The sequence below is a fragment of the Corvus hawaiiensis genome, chromosome 4 (genome assembly GCF_020740725.1).
Source record: "Corvus hawaiiensis isolate bCorHaw1 chromosome 4, bCorHaw1.pri.cur, whole genome shotgun sequence".
Lineage (NCBI taxonomy): Eukaryota > Metazoa > Chordata > Aves > Passeriformes > Corvidae > Corvus > Corvus hawaiiensis.
Genome location: NC_063216.1, coordinates 48,092,532 through 48,120,028, shown reverse-complemented (window position 1 = coordinate 48,120,028; position 27,497 = coordinate 48,092,532). Strand labels below are relative to the sequence as shown.

General features: G+C 38.4%; 2 protein-coding genes across 12 annotated transcripts in view; one reads left to right on the top strand and one right to left on the bottom strand.

Annotated features, from left to right (window-relative positions):
• LOC125324480 (proline-rich receptor-like protein kinase PERK10) overlaps positions 1-9,048 on the bottom strand; it is a 30,737-nt gene extending 21,689 nt beyond the window's left edge. For 2 of the 11 annotated variants that reach the window (XR_007202988.1, XR_007202995.1), the window contains exons 1-2: positions 8,397-8,973; positions 802-3,925 (exon numbers count right to left, since the gene is read on the bottom strand). Coding sequence is in view for 1 of the 11 variants with exons in the window: in XM_048300393.1 (XP_048156350.1) it covers positions 4,988-5,096; positions 6,592-6,696; positions 8,397-8,881 (699 nt within the window). In the remaining 10 variants the exon portion in view is untranslated. The other 9 variants (XM_048300393.1, XR_007202997.1, XR_007202996.1 and 6 more) reach the window with 9 other exon arrangements.
• SLC16A7 (solute carrier family 16 member 7) overlaps positions 8,165-27,497 on the top strand; it is an 86,140-nt gene continuing 66,807 nt past the window's right edge. Inside the window, exon 1 of the mRNA XM_048300391.1 lies at positions 8,165-8,382. The gene's annotated coding sequence lies outside the window, so the exon portion shown is untranslated. The remainder of the gene's footprint in view (positions 8,383-27,497) is intronic.

Here is a 27,497-nt window from a genome sequence, read left to right as displayed (position 1 = left end):
ACCTAGTATAAACAATTTTTTAGAACTAAATCTTAAAAGCTAATATTTTTAAAATACTTTGGCTGTGATAATTTCTATTTGAAAAATTGCACAAGAAACTTCAAGGACTTTGTTTTCAACTAGCTGTTCTAGTTCTTTTTTGGGTACGTGAGGTTCTTATATAGCTTGTTAGTTCTATATTAGAGCAGCTAATATCTGAGATTTAAGTTCTCCTCCTTTTGGCCTCATCTTCATCTATTCAGGCATGCTGGCTGGCTGCCACTGCTCTGCAGCTGTTGAGGCTGTGTCTCTGTAGCTGGGGCAGTAGCCACACTGTGTAACCTTAGTTTGACCACAACTTGGATTGTGTCCTTTGCTATTGCTTTCTGATCTTATTTTATGGTTGGATTCCAACCTGCTTTGTTGTATATTAGCTGGAGATCTTCAGATTAACCCAATGCTCTAAAAAACCCTGTGGTGTTGGTGCTATGAGAAGCAAAAGTCTCTAGGATAAGGGACAAATGACTTTCCACAGTAGACAGAATCACTACAAAGGAAATGAAAACCTATGTTTAAAGCAAAGTATTTTATTCACATGGAACTGTAAGCAAAGTAAGTAAGTAAGTAAGACCTTTGGACACAAAATTCAGAATAACCTTCTGCATCAATAAATGCAGTGTCAGATTATTTCAGGTTACCAACTCAAACAATCCTGTTAGTATCTTAAATGCATTGAATAAGCCTGAGAGGTCCAAGAACTGTCATTACTTTGATACAGATTTTCAGAATAAAAGCACATGAAGATATCCAAGATTGCTTTACCTGGCCAATAGCTTCAAGTACTGTTGTATGATGTCCATGAGTGACAGCAAATGACAAGCAAAGATCCAACAATTTTACGGAATCCTGATTCGTCTTTGGGAGAAACTCAAGAAAGTTCTTTTCACTATTTTTTCAGGAACTTAGTGATAACAGTATAGTGTTTTTCCAGTTTCTGGGAATTTCATCCTGTGGAGAGCTGCAAGACAGAAACTGACCGTACATTTCACACAATGCCATAATTTTTCTCTGTGTTCAGGTGGAGCTTAGAGAGCAACTCAGCTCCCTCTGAAACATATGCAAAGCAGTTCATCAGCAGACAAGGCACGGAGAAGGGTCCACATATTGACTCTGTTGTCTAGAGCAAGAGGTTACACACATAGTTTATGCCTGAGCCCTTCCATATAGATTCCTTAGATGTCTCAATCCCCACCTAAGTCTCACCCTAGACCACAATAAATTTCTACAGAATTCAAGTTATTTGACAAGAAGTAGATATTTGAATACCACTTCAGTATCAGACCGGTGTCCCCAAAGACATTACTGATAATGAGACAATGACTGACAATAAAATGGAAACTTTAAAAAAGAAATTATTATTACTAATTTTGTGGAATAAACAAAACAGAATAGTGTGATCCTGGGGCACCCGCAGAAGCTCCATCAGGCCTAATTGTTAAAGTATAAGAAAGTCACCAAAAAGTAAGAGGACATGTGAACACCTGCAAACACATTGCCATGCTACATAATTTTTGGGGAAAATTTTTGGGGTTTGGATTAGCAGTCTGAGACCTTCCCCAAATAGAAAGTTGACTTTTCCTTCCTCACACTTCACTTTAGAACCACACACATAGAACACAAAAGATAATGAAGGATGTCTCCCTTCACGCACAATTAGTGAACTTGACCACAAAGAGTGTCTAAGTACTTCCTCTGTTCAGACCTCTTGTAGCAGTACCTAAATCTCAGAGAGTTATATCGCATGAGCCTGAGCTGAACTATTTATTCTCCACTTTTCCTGTTGAATCTGGATCACAGCACAGAAAAAGACTGAAATACTCAAAGGATTCATAAGGGAGAGGAAAAAGTAAAATAGATTTGTGTCTATCCTAATTATAAGGATGTTTCCCTGGGAGTGATGCTTTTTCACTTCTGGCTGGGTATATTATTCTAAGTATTATTTGCACTGTTTACAACAGCATGTTGTCAACATCTTTTTAAATTATAATTATTGATATACTGGATTCTTATAGAATATTTAGGCAGACTCTGGAATTTTATTTAGAAAGCAATCTTTTTGGCTACTTCATTTCATCTTCTTTTAAAAACAAATAAAAATACATAAGTCAGAAATAAAATTCTCCTGCTACCTAAGAAATTTTGTAGTCTAATGAAGTTAGGCATATCTTATAACACAATGGTAATTTATAATTGTACAATTGCATCTAAACCGAGAAACTGATATAAAAAATGGATCTAGACTCACCTGAATTCTATCACCAGGACTATAATGGAAAGATGAATCAGGCTTCAAAATAGCAAATGGTAATTTAAGACTTTTGGTGCATTTCTAAGCTTTAAAACTTTGCCTCTTTTTGTTCTGGCAGTCATAGAATGAGATATCAAAGGAAAGACATACTCAACAGTCACTACTTAAAAGCAGAATTTACAGAGGCACACAACTAATTCATGTCCAGTATCTTAGTAAAACAAATATTAAAACAATACATAAAAAATAAAAACAGCAGTTACTTTTTAAGATTTACAGAGACTGTTCAAATGACTCACATTATTTCTGCAACCAGCAACATGAACACATGCAAATTTTCTTAATGGATTTTGTGAATGTAATATGTTGCTTGCCTAGTTAGTACTATAACTGTAGCAATTAATACTCTTAAAAATATTTGATACATGTGTTTTTCTTTATGTTCTTTCAGTGTAAATGCAGAGAATTTTTAGACAGAATTCTTGTAGACAGATTTTTAAAAGCATCTTTCAAAGTAAATTGAGCAGCAAAGTATTTATTGGTTTTTGTTTTGTTGTTTTTTTTATGGTTTTTTTTCTGTTTTGTTCAGCTTCACAAGAATTAATATTACACTGGCATCAGTTATTCCTGTGGTCCAACTGAGTGGTTTAACAAAGTATACAGATGTCAGTGGATAAATTCAAGCACTTCTCTGGTGGAAAGATGCCACTTCCTTTTTTGAAAAAGGCCAGAAACTTCTTTTCTGTACCCACTCTCACAAAAATATCTCATGCTATCTCCCTACAACCAATATAGATCTACGAGAGATCAGAACCCAGCAAGAAGAGTTACCAAACGGTATCAGTTTCCTTGCATGTTCATGCAAGATTTCACACTTTCTGTAGTCAGAAATTTGAGAATCATGAGATTGACTTGAACAGGAAGATGATTTTAGGACTCTTTTAAAATGAAGCTACTTAGATCAACACATTCTTTTACTTATAGACATTGGCCTTTTCCCTCCCTTCTCTGTGCTCATGGTAGAGAAACCAGAATAGTTCTGTTATTTGAATACAAAAATAAATTACACAAAAAAGAACTCACCCTACAGACAACCGTGGTCAATGTGGCAGGAATACTACTGGTTACATGGCAATATAAACAAAGTAGCATGGAAGGTAAAAAGGGAATGTTACTAGTTTTCTATTTGGCAACTGTAATTTAACAAAGGGCCATGTTGCTCCTGGGATATTGGTCACTCGTCTTTCAGCAGTACAATCCTTCTTCACTCTGTTGCAATCATGATTTGTATAACTGAACGTGCCAAACTGCATTTCCAACAACAACTTGAATATTACCTCAGAGCTGACAGGCATGAATCACCACTGTATTTTAAGTGATATTAGCACTGATCTGGGAGTTGAGTTCATCAGTGACCTACCTGAGTTGTTACCCCCCTTCCAGAAGAGAGGCTTATTATCTCTCTTAGGTTTCCAGATGGCTTTGCAATTATCTATTTATCTTGTACAGTTCTACTGACTAACTGCTTCAGCTGATAACTGCCAGCTGCTTCAAATTCTCTGTGATGCCTGATAGAGATCTTTCACAGTTGAGTCTGTTCCTGTAGTTACAACGTGCTGTGTTCTGTGTCACCGTGAGCTGTAAAAGAAAAGAATTTTATTTGGCCTAGAATAGACATTGTTGATGGTTACAGTAAAAACCAACCTCAATGGAAAGACATGATTTGTCTATATATTATCATAGAATTCTACATTCTAATCATATTTATACAAATTTTATCACAAAACTTGAAGTACATGTATCTCTTTCACTAACAGGAGTAGGATTAAATTTTATGCTAGTGACAGAGCTATTTGTGTGTATGAATGAGGGTGGAGTGAGAGGCTAACAATTACTAGCTGTTGATATAAAGCTTACAGAAGGTGGCCTAGATGATTTGCCAATACAGCATTCATTATATTATCCTGTGTATCACTTGGAGATGAGAAGAATGCGCACCGCACCAGCCTGCTTATGGATGTGAGAGAAGTTTGAGTTGTGTATTTATGGAACCGAAGTCAGTCCAGGAAAAATAGAACATAATCAGAATGTAATCCAACGTAGGCCAGAACGACACATGGTCATAAACATGCACCCTTTAGATTCAGACTCTGTGACAAGAAGACACAACCTGTGATGTAGCAGAAAAGATCTAAGCTTAGAAGAGGACCTGTAAAATTCTGGATTCAGCTAAAACTGTGACAAGCGGCATGTGGGAAAAAGGGACTGTTCCAGTAGGGGACTTACCCAAACAGTTACTGTAGAGACTTACAGAAAATACCATCAGGTGTTCAACATTTGTAGCATTTTCTTTTTCTCTAGTAAAAAATAATACTTAAAAATCTTTTATGTTAATATCACTGAAAAATGTCAATCTGTTACAACCAAAACAGGATAGTGTTTAACATGCAACCTCACAAAAATCTATCTATCAACTGGACACAAAACTGACAACCACACAGGTCACTCTTCTCATACACATATGGTAGATAAGTTGATTTAATTTCTTTTTAACAATTAGTTCACAGAAAAATACAGAATGCCTCACTCCCATACACAGACACACGGATGTGCACACAGAGCTCTGAACCTTTAGTAGCTTCTTAAAACTCACTCAGAAAGTATTAATTGCTATCACTCAAACGTTTTTAATTCTTACCCTTAGAGGTAGGTATGGATATTTTTACTTTGAGTAATGGGCTTCCTACAGCAAAGGTGCACCAAGACTGGAAAGATGCAGAATGACAACAGGGTTTTTTTCAATCTGCAACTGAGAACCAAATTATTTCAGTGCCTTCATTCTACAGACACTCACAGAGGAGTGTATTCACTGAAAAACATGATATCACTGCAATAAAAGTCAGAATAAAAAATTAATTCATATATCAACTTCTAGTCTGAGGGCTCATGGCAATTTTTGTGTCTTTAAGCAGGTGACAGGCACTTAACAGCCTGTGTGTGAACTTGTGCAGACTGCAGGCCAGAATCCCACACTGTTACAACTGCAGCTAGTTTATGATCTGCCTCTGCCTTGGACTAGAAAACACCAATGCAATGAAGCACACAGCAACAGTAAGTCAATTAAGATCACCTTTCCTACAGAGGGTGCTCTGAAAAGAGGTATTGAAAGAAGCTGAATGAGGCACATAGGTATATACAGAAGATGTATATGCCTGTAATGGTTAACATAGGATAATATAATATGCTATTTCTATATGGATGTTACTATATGCAAATATACAAATTTATTTATAAGCACAGAGTACATCAACTTGTACTGTATGTAGCACTATGTTACATACAGCTTGCAGCATGTACTATATAGTACAGCAAATACTGTGTAAGTGATATACCTTATCACATATAAGGTATGTGATAAGGTATATCTGTATACTGTGTACAATTTATTGTGTCTAATATATAGGATACATTTATAAATCAAAAATATATATTTGTATCTATATAAATACATATTTATTTTAGTTAGGGCATATCAGTGGAGGAAACAGAACTATGCAATGAAAAAGGTAGCATTTCTATCTTCATGTATTCAATTTTCAGTTTCCTTAGAAAATGACTTTTCTAACACTATATAAGACAGCACGTAAACTGTACTATTTCACTGTAAAGAGCAACATAGACATGCTTTGCATTTTACAGGAACTGTCTGAGGTCCTATATGGCCTACAATTTTCTTTAAGGCATGAAAAGTGTTTGAATAGTGAAGAGAGCTTTAGACTACAATAATGCCAAGTGTACAACTTTGATTTCAGCACTAGTAGCTTTTATTACAAAAGATTTTACATCAGATTTCATCCTAATTTCAACATTTTTAACCCTGTTATTGTGGGCCTGCCTAGAAGAGTTTGACCATGGGCATCAGTACCCAAGCTTTGTTTGCTTGCATGCCCAAGAGCTTAGTGTTTGTTCTTCCCTCCAATAGCCTTAGTGGGCCCCTCATGGGTCCTTTTCCTTCCAAAGCCTGTAGTGCAATCTGCTGCCAGGACAGACACTGTGATTGTGAGGATGCTGGACACAGGCTCCTTTGACAAACTTGCACAAGATATTGCTGCCTAAATTAATGCAACTGTGACTTCCACTACCCGCCCTGGCAGTCACCATGTTTGTTCCTAAACATGCCCCTGGATTCAAGATACATAACTCAAGTACTACTTAGCTTATGCAATGCCACAAAAATGACTCCACACTGTTGAGTTTGTTTCAGGAAGAAGAGTGTTTGCTGTCTCTACCAGTGAACTACTTACTGTTCCTTATGAGTACAGTGACAGAATCTGCCCAGAGACTCTAGAGACCTGGCTGCTTTACAAACACGTGACAAAGTATTCCCTCCTGAATCTGGAAAACTTGCCCTGGAAATGGATGATACATAAATAATAACAATAACATCCTAAAGAATGAAGGAATACTAAAATGTTACATTACTGATATTGCCAGGTCTGTGTCTTCTGATTTTATGGTTACAGTTTAAAACACAGAAAAGTTCCTAATACTTCTCACATAAAAGCAAATCAATTCATAATAAAAGGAAACAAAGAAAGCTGGTTTCTATTAATTTGTGCTTCCGACAGCAATCCTCCATGAATGGATTCTTCAATGTAATAGGTATTGCCATTCATGCTGCTGGCTTTTTGAGGGCTGATATGCTCCTTTCCAGATTATTTTTCAAAACTTTTTGTTCATTGTGGCTGATGCTAGCTAAGGGATTCATATGTTATTAATGGAAAATAAACAGACAAAAATAAACTGCAAGTCTTTCCTTCCTTTACTAGCAGGTCAGCACACTAGAACACTCCCAACTACAACCCAAGTTCTCCTCCTGTCCATACACAGGCAGTGTCAGTTCCTAACATGCCTGTAAAGATCCTGTTCATAAGGCTCTAACAAAGTGCTTGCAATCAAGTTTTTTAAAATTTTTGATATTAACATTTCCTTTTGTACGTCTTGCAACACAATGTCAACAACTAGAATTAATCCAGTCTCCTCCCAGTACTTAAGTATTGCACATAATGTGAAACCTTTACACAAGAATAGGCATGATGGTAAAGGCTTTAATTATGCAATTATATGATTATGTTTATCTCTTTCCCTACAGGATTTTAGCCCTAAGGACAGGATTTCTGGATAATTTAGCGTCATTTTCATAAATATGTTCATCATATGTTCTCATAACTTTTTTCCTTAAGGAGACAAAAAGGCAGCAAATGCTGAGGTGACTAACCAAGATTTTCATCAGCAACTCATTGCTGACTGGCCAAATTTCAGTTACTGTTTCAGAAGACGAAGGTCCTGCGTTGAGCACAAAACGAATTCTGTTAATTTACTTTTATTTTTCCCCTAACACGAGGAAACTGATACACCATTTTCTAACCTTTTGGTGGACCAGAGAGTGCAAACTGCCTTTAGTGTGAAATACTTGGCCCCCTCAGTCCTGAAGAGGACGCGATCCGGGTGGAACGCGGGGATGGACACGTTTTGCGCTGCCAGAAGTGAGGTGAAGCGCGCTACACGCGGCCATCAGGGCTCCCGGTGCCCTTCTGTCCCCCGGCCGCAGCTCCGCTCAAGGGGGCTCCGGGTGCGGCGGGGCGGCAAGGTGGGCGGGGAGCCGCGGGCGGGGAGCGCTCACGCCTGGCCCCAGGGGCCTCGGGGGCCCGGCACTGCCCGCCCCAGCCCTGTACGGCGCGGTACATCCCGTCCTGTCACACCTCCCGCGCTGGCGCTGGCTCCATCCCCTTCTCCCCGGGCCGGGCGCCGCGCCCCCGCCAGCCCCGCGGAGCCGGGTTGGGCAGCCCGGGAGGCGTCTCCGCCGCAGCCCCCGCCCCCCCGCGCCGGTGCTGAAGCGCTTCGGCCGCTCCCCGGCAGCACCCCCGGGACAGCAGCACCCGGGCCTCCCACCCTGCCGCCTGGCCCGGGCTCTCCCGCCGCTGCCGAGGACACCTCATGGAAAATAAATAAATTAATTCCCCCACTCACTCCCGCGGCCGGGAGAGGAGCCGGCGGCGGCCGCGGCATTAGATCCAGTCCGAGCTAGAGACCAGGTAATGTAACCTACCCGCCAGGAGGGAGGAGGAGGACGAGCAGCGAGACCGCTGAGGTTGTCCCCACCGGGGAGGGCTCCGGGGGATGGAGAAGTGGCTGCCGCAGCCGGGGCGCGCCGGCGTGGCCCGGCGGGCTGCGTGCGAGCGGCTGCCCCCGCGCTGTGCGCGCCTCACTATCAGTCACACACACACACACGAGCCGCCGCCCACGCAGGGATGGATGGATGGGTGGATGGATGGATGGATGGATGGACGGATGGATGGATGGATGGACGGACGGACGAATGGACAGACGCCGCGTGGGACGCAGCTGTCGTCCCCCGGCACCAAAGCAGCCACCGCAGGGAGACGCCGCACGCCGCTCCGTGCCCCGCTGCCACGCGGGCGGGCGGCTGGCTCTGACAGCGGGGCAGGGAGGGAGGCGGGCGGCGGGGCCGGGCTGAGGCCGCAGCTCTGGGGGGAGCGAGGCGCGATCCCGCCCCCGCGCCGCTACGCGCATCCCCGCGGGGCGGCGAGCCTGCCACCGCGCCCTGAGGCAGCGCCCACTCGGAGCGGAGCCGCGGGCCGGGGCCCCCGCCCCGCGGAGCTCCTCCGGGAAACGTGGGCGGAGAGCAGCGGAGCGCAAACCGTGCCGCCGCGCTTGCCGTCATCAGACACGGGCCTGCAAGAAACTCTGCGGTCGAGGTGACCTTGGGGAAGGTGGATCTGGATGGAGCCACCATTGCTCCATGCCAGCTGCAGTTCCGTGCTCTGGGCTGCTCCGAGTACCACAATTCTTGCATTATTATCTCGAAACACTGCTGGAATTAGTTAATGGTTCTGGTGTAAGTAGTACCAGAGCCAGGAAAATAGTCCTCCATCATTCTCTTTACTTGACCTCTGCTAGTACACAGTCCTTGAAGGGAATGGTCTGAAGAGTCTCCCTGGCAAGCAGCAATCGTCCAGGGTTCATCATTGTTGAAGTGGCCCCTAAAAGGCAGTAAGTCCTAGGAGAGGCCAAGAAGTTGGCCCTGTTCACATTTCAGAGACCAAAGTGTCCCCTGGTACTCCTGGGAAAGCACATTACCTTTCAGTCCTGCAGGGTCGCAGACCTGGCACAAGTTCTCCACTGCTTTTCCAGTGAGGTCGGTAGGAAAACAAAACAAAACAGAAGAACATTTGCCAGTACCTGGATTTTCCAGTGCCAGCCTGAGCTTTCGGTAAAGGAGTCTTACTGAAATTGTTGTTGAAAGCTGTTTTTGGAAAAAGAGAGAAACTAAAGAAAGCTGATGCCTCATGAAGGTGTCCATTCTTGTTTTGTTGATCTCCATAATAATCGCTCATGTTTCTATAGTGGCACCCATCTGTGGCTCTCAAGTTACTGTTCAAATAGTAATGAAATAGGTGCTTGCAGCTTCCACTGCAGGAATGGGGCCATAAACTTAATCACACACCAATTGAGCCAACAACTCGAGAGCCTTAGCTCTGTCTAGATGAATCATGACAGAAAAGTTAGTCATTGACACAGAGGGATGTAGACTTATATTTAAAAAGAGAAAACAGACCAATAATTCAATAAAAGTGATATATACTTTTATGTACAAGTATTAAATATGGGAATAATACATAAGTGATTACTTTCTTATTTTTAAATCAGCTCTCTCTTCTTGCATTATTGTCTGCTAACTTTGAGTATTGTACTCGAGCCTGAGTGCTGAACTTCTCCATGATGGAATAAATTAAGAGAAGAGATTATACTCCAGATGTTTCTATTATTTATGCAATTTGTTACAGAACTGTAAGTCCATGTTTGTGGAAGGGCCCAGCTAGCTTAGTTTGCAGCATAGTGTTTACAGTGTAAGTGGCTTCAAAGCAAAACAGCTGATCATTTTGAATAGGCAGAGGGGTGGCTGGAGGTTATGGGTTTTATTTTATTGCAGATTTAAATAATTTTGGTTAATAAAGGCAGCCTAATTTTATCTATATGATGCAGATGTAGAATAGCCTAAATACAAACTGTGGTCTTCATGGAAGGTCTTCATGAATGGTGGAAAACCAAATTCACACATTTTATAGATAGGAAAACTCTTTGGATTGTGTAGTGATACACTGATCTGAACAGGTATGTTACATGTAAAGGGGGAGACTTTGAAATATTACAAAAGGAAATATCAAAAAGCCCCCAGAGTGTAGTTAAATACTACAGTAATTAACTAAGCTATTTTACTACTAAGCTACAGTAAGGAATGAAGGAATTCCTTTTCAGCAATTTTCATTGTAAATAAATGCATTGTTAATAGTATATTTAAAAATTTCTTTCCAGGTCTTTAACATAATTCTATCTGTCATTTCTCTGTAGTATACATTTAAGCTCAATCAGTTCTTGCTATGACAGAATTCTCATTCTAGAATCCAAGTTTTATCGGTGCAGGAGATCTTTGGGCAGCCTAAATTTATGGTAAGTCAAGTTAAATGAGAGAAAAGAACATTTCTTGAATCATTAGCTGGTGTTTTTAAAAAGATATTTCTTTCATTACTCTTCTTTCTTGGATGTGGTTCACTACATCATACTTCTATTTCTTTATATATCTTTTCTTCTGGCACACATTGCTTTTCTTTTTTCTTCATTTTAGAAAAAAGTCCTCTCTGGTACCCTTTGATTCTTAAGTAAATTATCTTTTCCTCTTTTTGCAATGAGCAGGTGGTCTTATTTCCAGTAAATATGGTTACCATTGGACCCATTTTATTTCAAGGAAAGACGCTATGCCTCATTTTATATTATTTCCCATTGCAGAATTACATGAGGCTTTTGAAGAGTTGCCTTTTTCTTGAGGAGAAGTTTGCTTTAGCAAAGATGGTGTCTGAATATAATTCTCAATTAATTGTATCCCTTAACATCATCGCCAAAATTAAAGCTGTCAGTTTTCTTGTGTGAGAATCAAGAAGGAGATCCATGCTAATAATCTGTGTTGTTAAATGAATTTTATGTTTCAAAGTTGGTATAATTGCACAAATGTAATTATCTTTTGAGTTTTATTAAAATGGTTAGCTCATAGCTATAAATCATTGATAGGGAATGTTACCAGTTTCTGTGTCTGTTTATGTAATGTATATATGGCATAATGTTTGCACAGCACCAAGGAGGAGGTTAGATAGGAAAACATGATGTCATTGACCAACTGTTTTATGTGTCAAATGAGTACGAGAAACTGGTCGAGTCCCACATACGCATCTCAATCCAGACCTGCATTCCTTGACTTGCATGTATTTGTGATTTGTTGGGCCAACTTTCCTGATTTTATTGTGAATCTTGGAATATTTGAAGAAAAGTTTGCAGCATTCAAACAAAAGTAATTTGGCTACAGGAGTAAGAAGACAATATTCCATGACTTAAGGAGTAGAAGATGTTGGACAAACTGACTGCAGAGCTCTATTTGGCTTTACAATCTATCCAATGTTTTTTATATTTTTTGGTCTTAAGGTCAAGCAATCAAAATATTGCTAAACTCTTATTGAAGAGCAAAGGGCTATCTAACTAGGTCACGGTGGCTGACAAACTAGAAAGATTTTTAATTCATAATATTAGTTTTGGGGAGCTGGGGAGAGGTGGTGGTGAGGGGGCAGATTGATCATCCTCAGCTCCTTTCATAGATCTTAGTTTTGGTTTATGTATTGTTTTTAAGTAGTTATTTTATTTGTGCCTTTTCAAGGTCAAGCTTCCAGTTCCATGCTAATATTTTTTTTATTTTTGGGCCACAGTGCTTTTCTGTCTTATGACACTTATAGTAATATGTCATCTGAGGTTTCCATAAAAAGCATTTGCTAATAAAAATGAATAAGCATTTCCAAGAGAATATGAACATGACTAGGCCACTTTAAAAGGTTCCCAAAAGTGAAGGAGGAAAATAATGGGAAAGAATTGAGCCTTATCACAATATACTCTTCTCCTTTGTAGTTGTAATACTTAAGATCTTAAGAAATTGAATTAATGTTAATTCAAAAAAGCAGGAAGCACTAGAGAACAAACTTAAGCCAGTTTATTTTTTAGTGCTGATGCATTTTCTTTCAAGTTGGTGTCATGATTATTGAATGTTAACTATTGAATGTATTTCAGTTCCACCCAACAAGAAAGCAGTGCTTTGAATAATAGTGTAAATCATATAAAATTGGCTAAGAACTTTAGACTGTAGGAAACTTGTACTTTTAAGTCACCTGTCAACAAACCACAGGATGCCCAAACATTGGAGAAGTTGGAATACTTGAGAATAGGTGAATTTGACATTATTTTCATATGGTTACTATGAAAGATAAAGAAAGCATCAAATTCCACAAAAACCAGTCAAAGTATACAACTCTGCAGACTAGAGTTGCCCAAACATGCAAGATTGTTTAAACAGTGTTTGTTCTCTTTCAGTGTGAATGTTTGTATCCTCCAAAAGAACACTTCCCAGTTTTTTTGATAGTAAGCTTGGTAGTTATTTCACTTTTGTCTTTCTTTAAGGTTTTCCAGTGGAAGACTCAGGTGTAGGTGATGATCAAGGTTCAGAAAGCATGTTGCACAGAAGGCAGCTCAGAACAACTGTATTTCATAGCTTTTCTTATTTATATATTTTAAAAGTTCTGGTCCTTTAGAGTAGCTGATCTTCCCACACCTGCAAGCAGACTCCTACTGCAGCTTCAGGCATGACCCTTGTGTAGTGCCCTTCCATCATGTGGCCTCAGGATTAGCAAGCTGTTGGCAACACTCCCAAGTTTGGCACCTAGGGATAGCACATAAAACAAAGAGTTGTAATGGTGTTCAAAATGTGTTTGGCATCAAAGAACTTTAGCATTTGCTGTCATTGCAGTGGTGGTAATGAAAAAAGCTTTTGTATTTTTTGACCTCTGAGTCGTATATATAAAGAAAATAGGTAGAAAAGAATATGCCATAATAGTCTGTATTTACAAAGCATGAAGTATGCTTTCTGTTTGTGAAGTGCAATGAGGTACATTGCCTCTTCCATATGTTCTACATTTTTCCTAATAAAAATGAGTAAAATCAGTCACAAAACAGCAGTACATCATCCCAAAAGATAGAATTTTTTTTCCTTAGAAATAGGTTAATTAAGGTTTTAACATTCATACTTGCCACCCAGCACTTAGAATCTCTTGGAGTCTATGGTACAAGCAAAAAAGAGACAAAAAGAGATGAAATCTCAGTTTGTCTCTTGTGTGAGTTTCGACCTCATAGTGTCATCAGAACTGTACTTTTCAGTGCTTGTGTTATGAAATCAAGAAATACTGAGAACAAGTATGTATTTTAAAGTACTAAAAATATGTGAAGAAAGAAACGAAAAAGAACTCCCCATTTTTGTGCTGACAAAAATGGAGAAAGCATATATGCAAAATGCGTATTTGATTTTTTAAAAATATAACTAGTTCCTACTGCAACGTATTTGATTAGTATTTCAGACAGAGCAATGTACTCCCTTCCAGCATATGCTTTTGTAATTAATTGTATTAGAGTGGTTTTTCAAACATTAAAATTAGATGCTGTGAAGTATTCTTTCCAAATCACTGGGATAACAATATAAATATTTGGCAGGGAAGATGAGGATTTTTGAAGTGATACAAGACTATGTTCAATCTACCAGCTTTAACAATTTGGCTTCTGAGAGACATACCTGCTTTTCTCTGCTAACCTTATTGAGAGATGGAAGTTAGAACCTAAAAATGGAATGTTTCAACAGTTACCTGTGCTACTGAATTAAAATGCCATTGGAGTTGTCATTACTAGAATGAGCTCCTATAGTTTGCATTCTTAATATGGCCCTCAGGATAGGTTCACAAAAGATACCAAGAAAAGAACAACATAATGATACAAATCAACTCCCCTTGGTAATGTAGGTGTCCAATTTCTCAACAGTTGAAATTTTATGTGCTAAATTCCTTGACAATTCAGCCTTTGCTGAGTATACTTTCCACTGAACAGATCCTTTCTAGAATTTAATTGCTTTTGCATGCTCTGCTAGAGATGGATTTGGGTCTGAATCTGGATAGTGGACCCTGTGCTCTCAGCAGTGGCGCCTGCTGATGTTAGAAATGAAAATTGTTGAGATATACTGCAAACTAGAACTGAAGACTGGTTTCAAAAACAGAAGAAAGTGTGCCTAGGACAGACTCTAGCAGGCTGAGCAAGGGAGTTGCATGTGGGAACAGGTGGAGAGAACCAAATAGACTAAGAAGGAAATCGCTGCTGGAAGCTGAAGGCGGCAATGGGCCTATCATCCTATTACCAGCCCCTTTTTAGGATGTGCATCTTTATAATAATTTGTATATAGTGCCAAACTAAAAGATTCCTTTCTGCCCTGAGGAATTTGTAAGATCTCTACTCATTTTATCACACAGGGATCCTAACTCCTTATCTTCCATTAGGCAGCCTCTTTCCCTTCTCACCAACATTACAAAAGGCAAATCGGGGGACTCAATGGCCCATGATTAGAAACCACAGCAACATATTTTAGCAAGGAATGAAAAAAGCTTTTGTATTTTTTGACCTCTGAGTCATATATATAAAGAAAATAGGTAGAAAAGAATATGCCATAATAGCCTGTATTTACAAAGCATGAAGTATGCTTTATATTTGTGAAGAATAAAAAAAAGAGAACTTGTTTTCTTGTTCTTGTGCAGATATAATAAGGTTGGCTAGAGGTAAGGGTTTTTTCTCATGTTTTTCTTATGTAGTTATTTAAAAAGAGATGTTTTGATGTAGTTATGCTGGAAATAGGGGTGAATTATTTCAATTTAGTTTATTTCCTCATTCATACATAACAACACTAGAACATTTTGAGTGCCATGCATGGCCTGTGGTCTGTTTCAGTTTTATCTCTATGAAATAATGGAAGTGGTTTATAAGCTAATGAATGTAAGTGCCAAGCTCACATGAGGTAGAGAAATCGAGGAAGGGCATTTTTAAGTGACACCTAAAAGCACTATGGTGTTTTCTCTCAGTCAGTTAATACGTCCCTGTTGCTTGATTGGCATTTCCTCTCTTTCTGTGACTCCAGGTCCACACTTGAGCTCCCTTCCTGTGGTGTAGTTCTACTGGGTTATTAGGGATTACTCATGGTTTACACCCAGTAATGGAGAGTCTTTGACTGCTTCTTAAGACTCCATTACTTAGTCTTTTGGATTGCATGCTTTGACTTTCCTGATTAGTTAAATGGAAATTATTTCTCCTAATGATATAATAATTATCAAAATGATGTCTCTATTTCCAAATAAATGCTTTAATGTGTCCATCTTCTTTGCCATTCCCCTCTTTATTTTGGTGAGAACTTTGTCCTTCTCCCCATTTATTAGAACAAAAAACCTCAAGATACAGTAGCAAGTTAGTATTCTGCTCTGCTCATCCTACTGGCATAATGGGTTTTCCACACTAAAATTGGAAACTGTCAGAGGCAGTTGTCACTTGTAGGGCAGCTTTTATATGGCACAGATGATGCTCCTCCATAGCAACAAGTACTGATATAATTTTTATATTTAGAGTTACAAATGTTTACATTCTTTATCCTTCTGGCTTTTAATTCTGCCTTTAAAGTGTCATTATTAGGGTACAGAAAAAAATGTAGCCTTGGAAGAGTGACACATGTAGAAGGTGAAAACAGAGTAGATGGAAGAACACATTAACCTGAGGAAATATTGTTTTGAGGAGCATCACAGAGGAAGATATCTTCAACCTAGCAGAAGTGGAATTACATGTCATATTTTCAGTCAAAGCAGGTTTTAGTTGTCTTCTGGTTTTTGTTTTTTTTTTTTTGAGAAAGGAGTACAGAGGATATTGGCCTTTGCTTTTATGATTTCTTTATTCTAATTGTAGGCCATAGGAAGGTTTTTGTTGTTGATGAATAGTACCATAATAGGATACAAAAGCCTGTCCTTTCCGCAATTGAAATAGATTCTTCTTCTGAATGTAGTAGCATAGACAGGTGTTAATGAAACAAGATGTTGTTGCTTAATTGGGTAATGAGCTTGCATTTCTGGATACACTTTAACATTGCTGAAATATTGTATACATAAAATGGTGACTTGAATTGTATTGTTCTCAATGCAAATGTATTTTAGCTATGAAGCCATGATTTTTTTTTCTTGTATGTATTTCCTGAAAAATTAGCAAAGCTATTGTAGCTGTTATATCCAAGCTTACTTTGGAATTATTAAATTGATAGCTTAATTGCACTGAATAATAATGTTTTATTAAGTATGCAAGATATGTTTTTAACTTTAATGAGTTAGTTACAAATTTCTTCCTTATTGTTTTTTGTCTTTCTCCCCATTTACCAGTTTTATCCCAGATGTATAAATGCAAGAATTTTTGTATGCAGGGCTATACTCTTGTGATACCTAAATTAGCCACCTAAATTACAACCTCTAATTTCTGTTACTGGATCCTGTAGGATCAACAAGTAGGTAACAAGTAGGTTGTTGTCTGTTAATAACTGAAGCTTAAATCCTACTTTTAAATCAATCCCCTCTACTAACAAACATGTACTGGTTGAAATGAGAAGTTATAACTGTATGCTGAACAGCCTATTTTATAAGTACTTTGAACAGCAGTTATAGCTGTTTCATATGCAGAGAATCTTGCATTCTTGGAAGCATTTACTTTTCAATATGGCAGCTGACTATACATAAGTGAGCAGATAGTTTTCTAATAGTAATAATTGTATGTGTATATACAAATACACAAGGTGATATGAAAATAGGAAAAAATATGTAACATAGTGCTTACTAGGAGGTGAAGTGGGGAAATGAAGAGAGCCCTGGAAGAGTGCAGATATATTGCTTTGATGTTTTGGGAAGTTCTAGCGTTGCAGTATGGTATTTATAGCCTGTAGTGAGCAACCATAGATACCATATGCACATGTGTATGTATTTTCCACATGATCCTGTTGACCTCTTCAGAACAGTTCTATGACCAGGTGAGTGGAAGGAGTAGTGGGTACTGATGGGTGATGTTGGCAGTACAGGAATGTGAGGAGATGGAGAATTTGGGCCAGCTATGAAAACAGCAGAATCAAATGCTTGGAGGAGGCATATCAGTGCCAATACTTTGACTTGGCATGTGAACTGTCAGAGTTGAACGGATGATTCTTTAGTCAGCAGTTAATAGTAAATTTAGCCCCTCATTTTAGAATGAAGGACTTCATGTAATCAAGGAAGTTTTTACTCATCCAACCAAAGCAGAGCAGGTTCTGTTTTCCTGTGCCAAGTGGCTAAGGCTGTTAGCTTCACAGCTATTCGCATTGCTCCAAAGGGCAAAAGTTTGAACTGTTTGGTCAATCCCTGCTGCGTTCATTAACTTGGTGTGTTTGTTTCTGTTACCCCATTGAGAAGAGAATGGTTTGTGTTTGTGTTCCTAAAAGTTTAGACCTGATTTATTTAACCAAACCCCACTGAGCACAGAACCTTTTATATTTGGTTGAACTCATGCTCCCAGGCGCATTTTATTCTGCTTTTGTGACTTTGACAGAGGGAATCCCTGTTTGTTTCTTGGTTTGATAGAACTATTTATCTGGGCCCTGCTGAGGATAGAAATGGGCTGCCTACTTTCTGCTGCAAACAGGAACCATGAGAGACTCTTGTCCTAAAGAGAGAAAAGCATATCCAAGAGGTTTTCTAATTATTTTTTTTTCTCCTTCAGAGAACAGATAATATCCAGAGGGTGTTGCAGTGATTCTTTAAGCAGGAGTAGGAAGGCTGGTGACAGCAGTGAGAAGACAGAGGGTCTTGAAGGTAGAGGAAGAAGGAAGGAAGGGTACATGATATAAACTATCAGGCTACTGATCTTTAATCCTTGGGCAGTCCAGCAATGCACTGCCCTACTTTTGAGGAAAGCATGAGCTACCTAAAAAGCCCACTGTACCTCAGAATGGAGGCTGTCAAAGCACTGGCTTTAATTTCAATCCTAAAATGCAGCAGCATAGGTAGAATAGATGGAGCAGTTCTGCTGCGGACATTGGGCTGGCCTGTGAGAGGTGGTTTGTGTTACTGATAAGGTTACCATCTCTAAAATAGCCTGCTGCTGTAGAGCTACAGTGAAACTGTACATTGATCTGCATCTTTCACCTGTGGCAGCTAAAAATGTTGTATTTTTCTCAAATAGACCTACTCAGGGTGGCTTGGAAGAAACTGATCAGTCCAGAGGCAAAACCAGTGAGCTGCAAGGGAAAGGTGCTGTTGTTGCAGTATTCAGGCCTGCAGGGAGTTGCATAAAATGTATCTGACTTCCAAGGACCCTCAGCTGGCAGGATTTGTGTGCATTTCATCCTGAAAAAGAAACCTGCTTTAGCCTTGTAGCTGCTACAGTCAAGAGCTGATCCTGCAGGGCTGAAAACTTCTGCCAGCATAGCTGCCCTTTGAGGCAAAGTAGAAATACATTAAATACTACACCCTTTAATCAGTTTGGGTTGTGTCTCCTTCTTGTCTTTAAACAAAATTACTTCATCAATTGCTGAATATTTTTATCACTATGCTTGTCTATTTAAGTAGTACATACCCAAGGAAAACTGTCATTTTCACACTGTAGCATACACCTATACTTACTGCTTACTTGTTTTAAATGCCTGTTTAATCATGGTCCAAACCCAGATGAAAATCTGAGTGTACCTCCAACAAATATAACACATATTTAGCAACTTATATATCTGTATATAAATCATAAAATTTCAAGCTGGATAACATCTTGCATTTTCTTACAGGTGAGAAACAAGTATTTTTTGCCTAACAAAATAATTGTGCAATGACAAAGATTGATAAGTTAAGAGGCACAAGCTTTCACAAGACATATACCATTAAAATTAAGATGCTAGTAAAGGCAGTAGGACTATTGCATTCAAGCTCTCTATCCTCTTTTTGCAATGTCCTCATATCACCCTCTCACCTCTGAAAAAATCCTTTAGTTTTTAATACTCAGTCTCGTACACACTCAGTTCCACTGAATTAGGCTCACATACATTATCTAATCTGACTAGAAAAAGATTTTATACCCAAAAAAATACACTGGCCCACAAGTGATTTATAAAACACAAAGAAATGGATTTCATATAAGCATCTAAAGTGATCTGAACAAAAGAGAAAAATTACCATCATATATTAATAACTTGAACATATTTGGTCTTCATGAGCTACTGCAGTGTTTTAAAAAAGTAAGAATGTTAGTGGCCAAGTTTGTACTTCTTTATTTAAGGCAGAAAGTGATATTCAAATAATCACAGCTAAACTTTGCCCTGATAGAGTAGCCTTAAAAGTTACTTCTAAGGTATTGCATTCTTTTATTTTGTGTATATTATCTATGCATTCATACAGATACACTTAAAGACAAGATAGTGAGGACAACTGAAGGGAAATCAAGAAACCAGGGGAAACCTAAAATACCAGTTTTGTGATGAAGAAGCTGTAAGCCATTTGTGGAGTAGTTTCTCCTTACCTTGGACTTTGTATGCTAGCATAGAGCTGTTAGAGCAAGGAGGGGTGAGACAGCCAGGTGAAGCTGGGGGATTAGGGAGGAAGAGTGGAGGGAGGGCAGTGGACCATCTGTGGAGCAGACTGAAGCAATGTCTGCCACTGGAGAGGGCTGACAGACTGGAGAGGGCTGGCAGAATAAGGAGCTGGTGGGGGAGCGTGTTTTCATTACCATACCATTGCAATGAGTGTTTATGTACTGCTTGGTGAGGAGGAAACCACCGATACTTCTCTTTAACATCTGTGTTCATACATTTTGGACAGGTGATTTTTAACCCATCAGTGTGTGTGGCTCATTCTAAAGGGTGGTGTACAAGAGGTGAGAGTTACTGCCATTTTGGAGACTGATGAGAAAATCTGTTTCACATTGCCCAGCTACAGCAGGTCTTGTCCTGCTGTTCTCTATTCATGGTTCCTGACTGTATTCTCCATTCACTCCTTAATATCCCTTGAATCTACCCACTGAAAAAGAATGCTTACACAGAAACAGACAAGAAGCAACCCAAAGGCTGGGATGTTGGGCAATGTGACTCATAGCTTTCAGATTTGTACTTCCTTCATACCTAACACATTCAAACTGTACTCTATGGCATATCTTATTACTCAAACTCTTGTGTATCTGCAGTTATCTAAGCCTACAAAACTTCAAGCTGTATGATAATACTTTTCAAATAATTCACAGAGAGTAGTTTTGAAATTAACATAGCCTTTTTTTCTTTTGTGTTTTTTTGGGGGAGGGGGTTTTTGGGGGTTTTTTGGTTTTTTTTGTTCTGCAGATGGATCTGCTATGGACTTCCTGTGCTTATTCAAAAAGACTTGGCAGTATCTTGGGCAAAGTTACTGGGTTTTTTGTTAAGTTTTGAGCAGTCCTTGATGCATATTCAGTATCTACATCATCAGAGACAGCCCTAGCTATTTTGTTGCCTGAATAAAATATTTTCTGCTGCCTCTATTCCACATTTGGAAGAAATTGTATTTAATACCAGGTACTTTTATAGAATTGTAGAATGCCACATATTCAGATATTATGAAATACAATCTCACAAAATTACATAAAAATATGAGACAAAGTATTTATGCATTATAAAAATTGATGTCTTGTTAGAAATTTAATCAGTGCTGTCACAAATTGGCTCTAAAAATGCTGCCTCTCCAATTCTGCAGCTCAGGGCAAGTACCCAGCCTTTACATAAGGTAAGCTGTCCTCTATGTTTTTCTATAAAGCACTGAACATCGTTTCAAGTTTTAATGGAATGGTTTATTCAGTGACTTAGTTGAGTAAATTGTCAATTAAAATTGCACATATAAAATTCTTCACCTTTTTGTTTAACATAGCAGTGATTTTCTTTCTTATGCTTTTTTGCCTAAGACTTGACTTGAATATTTACTTTCAAAAAGGTTGTTGTCTGTGGTATGCAAAGCACAAGATAGTTTATCTGCACCTTCCATAAATTTTCTTCTATGAAGCCATGATAACCACAAAAATGTTTGTGATGCAACAGTTCTGAGTTTCACATTTTGCAAACACAGAGACAAAATATAGGTATTGCAGCACATGCTTTTCAGAGACAATACTCAGCTAAACTGGATATAGTTTTCTCAACAGTACAGAAAAGATTGCAGAATTTCAGATTTCGACATCATGTTGTTAAGCTGTGGATCTGTTTCAAAGAAGACAAAAAGAACATTTTTAGAATCTAGAGCATACGTTTTTCACTTTCTTATTTTGTAAGAGCTAAATAAGCCAACAGGATAACCCTTGTCCTACCCTCCCCAAAACACTTAAGATTCAAGAGCATGGAACTGGAAAAAAGGACTGGGTCACTATTTTCAGTCCACTGCAGTACCAAGAAACTGTATTACAGCTATATATATGGCTGGGTTCATCCAAACACAGAGTTCAGTAGCATATGCATCTATAATTGAACAGCTTTTCCAGATGTACCATATTTCTTTAATTACTGGAGAGATATAGGCACTGGTAGCCCACATATCATTACGTTATAGCTCAGATGTCTAAAACAAGTCGGGGAGAGATGTCTCAGAACTTTGTTTCTGCCCATTGATTATAAGTGAAACCTTAATCACATGCAGATGTCAGCACTCTCAGTGTCAAAATATGGTTGTGATGGATTGCTCCCTTACTTGAGAAAAAGTCAAACTGTGTGTAAGTCAAAGAATACCTGCAGATCTGTATTAAAATTTTAAATCTTCTCTAAAGTGTGTAAATCTAGAGTATATACTAGTAGGAGAGAAGAAGATTATCACCCAATACCTGAGGTCTTGCAGGGAGTTATACCAAAAAAAAAAAGTAAAAATTCACACCAAAAGAAAATAGTCTGTGATCAAACCTCCATTATTAGAACAAACTGTTATAAGCTTTAGGTATTATTGCCTCTGCTAACATAGGGCATTCTCTCAAGAAGACTTGGACTGAGACAGAAGAAAAAATTATGCTGCAATATTAATGGTAGCACTCGACTGTATGCAGCAAAGATTTTTTTCTTTTCAAGTGTCTATTAATAAAAAGACATAGTGAAACAGATGTTTGTGTGTAGGAAACCTGAGCTGAAGTTCAGCAGCCAGACTAAATGGTTATGATGAGTTTACTTCAATTTTAACAGTTTAATCTTATGATCCCAAAAGAAATTCTCAGTCTCCTCCTGGTGTCTGGCTTTCTTCCAGGGAGGAATAGTTGCATCTAATATGTGCCTATGTGTGAGGGGGCAGCAAGGTGCAATAAATGAGCCAGATCTAGGCACCCTGTCTCAGAGGAGCTCTTGAGTAGCTGAATATTTTATGTAAAACTCCACTGCCATTACTATTCACAAAATACACTGCCAGATACAGTCTCATATGGTGAGTTGAGCAATAGCCCTCTTGGTATTGATATGTTTTTATAGACAGTGGTCCAAGACTGTATTAACTTCTGTTTTTGTCAAGTTCAAGCTGATGGTAGACTGCAGGCCAGCTGCCTGCCATTGGCATGCCCGTGCCAATTAGCTCTGTCACTTAGAAGTACACTTTAGTGTTAGTTCTGACCTTCTACCTCATGCTCAGTTCCCTGAATTTAGAAGCTCAGACACAGGATAGGCACAGATTTTAGTTCTCATTGCTCTCTAAAGTCAGTGGGCAAAAGGCAGCTGTGGTCCCCCACCGTGATGGTGGGCTGTGCTTGCTCATTTGGACTTTGTGGTCATCATCCCTAGAGACACTGCAGTGGTACCTGCTGTTAATCCATCTTTCTGTGGCTATTTCTCACGGATACAGAAATCTTGGGGCCAGTGGTGATTTTCTCTTCCCCCATCTGGGGTGGGATGGGGATCCTCTGGAAGGAAGGGCCTGCCACTGAAGGGCACAGTGGGGGAGAGCAGCTTTGCTGACACAAGTGAGAAGCTGTACCTGGGACTAAACACAAGTTGTCAAAATGTAACAGAATGTGTCCAGCAACAATACCTCCCTTCCTACTTCTCTCCAATAATAGGAAATGTGGTATTGTTGTCACTGCAGGGTCTTTGTCAGAGTTCAGCAACCCATGTTTATTTCCTTTGTTGTCCTTGTCTTGTGTGCTTGTGTCAGCAAACACATTCCCTTCCTGCTGTTGTCCTCAGTGCTGAGATGAGCACCCCTTGCAAGTACCCTCCTCACAGTTTGGCATCAGCGCCTCACCTATCACTGCCATGCATTATCTCCAGTATATTTCATACTTCCTGAAAGAACTGTTTCAGATTCAAATTAAAGTTTTAGACAATACAGAGATCAATTAAATGATAATACTTTCTCATTATTAGGCTGGTCTTTTTCTTTAAGCAAGTCTCCTATTGGGTTAGTTTCCAGTAATTCTAGACCTTGTCTCACTTTTCATGTGAGAATGCCACACGTCTTAGAAATGCAGATCATCATTAGCATCATTATTTTCAGATAAATTAAGAAATTTATTCCGAGAATCGCTTTCTTGCCTATGAACATTCAAAGAAGTGAGAAGTGAAAGTAACAGCAGTTTGCCCATAAAATCTGTCCCAGAGACGGCCTAAAATTCCCAAACAAAGCATTTCTAAGAGCTTTGAGGCTTTAATATCAGTAGCTTAGTTAATATGTAGGACAAGAGAAATTTTTAATATTTTTCCAGCCTGAGTCATCACAATGTCTTTCTGTTTCTTTTGGCCAGGCAGTTTCATCCTTTCCAGCAATTTTTGGGTCGAGGCAAGTATGGTGTGTGAGACTGATAAAAAATAACAGTTGTGAGGACATACACACCTTGTTGCTTGGTTTTCCAGCAAAATAGTTAAGATCATTTTTGCAATTAAAAAGAAAAGGCTTTTGATGTGAAATTAAAAAAGCATTTTACTCAAAATTTTTGAGTGAAGGTATGATCTGGTCTTAGGCACAACATACCTTCTAAGTATATGTAGTGGTTTGGTTCTAATATATTTATTCTATCATCACTTTTGCAGATGATTCAATTTTTTTTTCCTATACAAAAATAGTGAGTTTTTGTAAAATTTAAGAAATAATGGAAAATAATTTTTGGAGCTCTGTAGCAAATTCTGCATTATCTCCAGCAAAACAGAGCTTTTTAGATATTCTCATGGCTAACATTGCTTATTAATAGAAAGTTTCTAATTACTCTATAAAGCCTAATGCAGTATTTTATACTTAGATTGTTAATTGAGCAGTCTAAAAACATCTAAGTTAATTGCACAGTTACTGTTAATTGCTGGACAATTTTGTCCAAATGAGAAAAAAATTGGACTTTTGCAACATGTTAGTTGCATTAAGTGCCTCTAATTTTCCTTTTAAGCTTTTACTGATGATCTTAAGAGCATTTTTATTATACTTTTTATTCACTCAACGAAATAATATTAATGTTGATCTTAGTGTATGTTATAAAAGGCAGTTTCCCAACCAGCCTCACCATGTAGGGTGAACTCCTAGAGCATTAGACACAAACTATGTTCAGATGTCCCCAGATATTAGCACTCATTTTAAAGGCTATAGCATCTAAATAAAATTTTGAAAGTGAACAGAGGATGATAAGGAAAAATCCTGCATGCCAGACAAAGAAGCTGTGAAAGAAAGTCTAAACAGGTGATGTAATGTTCTTAAACCAAGAATGTCCTTCTGTGGGATTGTGTTCTGAATATTGAGCTTCACCACAACCTCTTGTGCCTCAGTAATTTGAGATGCTTGTTGGTTTGGCAATTGGTCACACAAAATAAACTGTCCAAACATCATGTGTGATAATCAGCCAATCAGGTCTCCAAAGAGTCTTTAAATGTTCACACTGAACAAAGGCTCTGTATCTCTCAAGTTCCGATTATTGTCTTGGACAGCAGCTCTCTGCCAGGTAATGTGCTGTTTTTCTATTTCCTTTTAGCTTTATTTAGTAGCAATAGGTAGTTTCAGATTACTGTGGTAATCCATGCAAAACTAATTGACTAATTAAATGCAAGACAAGTCAGTGCACCAGCACATGTTGCACAGTATTTGCTGTTGGCTTTTTAATGATTATCTAACATGTCTTGCTGAAACAGTGTGAAGTACTTTAAATGTTATTATACTCTGTCAAGTCCTAAAAAGTTTTAACAAGGATTAACAACTGTATGGTGACAATTCCCAGTCTAACCACACTCCATGGATTTGATGGACATATTTTGTTCATATAGGTTGTCAAAATTTCTGAGAAAATAAAGACCTCAAAAATGAGTCTTCTAAAGAGAAACTTTAAAGAAAGGGAAGCATCAGTGTAGCTCAGGTCAGATAGGAAGAATTAATGCCACGTGTTCTGAAGTAACATATAATTTATAAATGCAACATCAATTTTATTTACAAGGGAAGTCTTCATGATAAACATATTATTTTCATAAGGATTTGGGAGGGAAGCAATAGCATAATTCCCCTGCATGAAACCAAGTGTTGGAATGAAGGTTATTCATCCTTGCTGAGCACTTACACAGACAGTTCTTCTGCAACACCAGAGATTTCTATAACAAAGGATGAGGAGTTGCTTTAAAGCAAGCAACATGGGGGTGTATTTTACTGACACAAGTAACTGTCAGTCTTTTGCAATGTCAGAACTTAGTGTCCTATGCCCCATTTCAGATATAGGCACTTAAATATTACTAAATTCCTAGAATCAAGTGCAAAAGTTCCAATTAGTTGGTTTTTTTTTTCATTATAACAACCCCTCTAAAATCTCCAGCCAACCTAAACAGTTTTGCAAATAATTAGTCTACTAGCAGTTTTAAAATGGCTGATGAAACATAATTTTGGAGAAAAGTTTGCCAAGTTTATTTCATGGAGATAACCTGGTGATTTTGTCATCCCTGTCATTAAAGCTTAAAGGTCTAAATCTTTGTTTACTGAGCTCAAAACTGAGTTTAAAGCTGTCTTTGATTTCACCAGAGTAGGCTGGTGGCTTAGAGGCCAGAGTTTTGGCTGTCATCTTCACAATTCTTCTGATGTCAGAAGCACTGTAGGGGCTTATCACACAGTAAGGTTGTAGACTTAAGTGGGTCAAACTCTAAAAAAGAAAAAAAGACAAAACTCCTCAATGGAGTCTTCAAACATTTCCAATGGATATTTTATACCTTTCTTTATAGTTTTTCATTTGTATTTGCTTATGATATGATTCTCAATAAATCTACATGAAATATTATTCATAAATTGTTTCTAAAAATAAAGTAGTTGGAAGTTCAAAAAATATGTAATACTTTGTTTTTCACCAGTGATTGAAACTTCAGTGTATATTCTCAAAGTCTCAGTCTCATGAAGAACTGATGTATTCTAGCTCTCCAACACTAAAAATGTTGCCTTGACTAACAACATAGGAGACATAGGAGATAACAGAAAGGTATTTCTACAAGGTAATAGTAGAGAGGTCCCCAAGTCCTTATGTAAAGGAGTTGTGCTTGAACAAACAACTTTTCATGATGCTGCATGCAACTTTAGTGAAATTTCAATATGAGGAAAATTCCTTTAACTTAGCTCCTAAAATCCTGGGGGTTTTTTTCAGATTTTCACACAAAATTTATTTACTGGTACACCTCCCTATCCCCTTAAAAAGCTACAAGAAGGAAAGGAATGGGGGGGCGGGGGGGGGGGAATCTAAATCAGCCTGTCTTTTCTGTCCAAAGTCCCAGAGAAAAGGAAGAACTGTGCCTGACCCACATAACAGAGGAAAGCAGGAGAGTGAAAGATGTGTGTGCAGTGTAGTTACAGACATTATAAAACAATCACTGCATGATGTTTAAACATTGTTTTATGGTGTTTCCACCGAGATATTCCATTAGTATGTGATGATAATGAATCATGGTTGTAGTTCACTGAGAGCTCTTGCCATGACTGCATACTTTTCTGATTTTTTTCTTCTCCTGTGGATTGCACATGGAAACAAGGGAGAGAAATTATTTGAAGAACATTACCAGAATAGAAGCCACAAAATTACAATGCTGCTTAGAAATGGACAAACTTTTCAACACAGTTTCATTTTGTGTTGTCAATATTATTTTATTCAAGCTAGAAGTGCAGCTTTAAATATAATCTTGTGGAGAATGTGAAAGAATGCTTTTAAAAATGTCCCTGGGCAGTGCATATGTGTTGACAAAAGTGTGTGTGTGGGTTTAATACTTTTT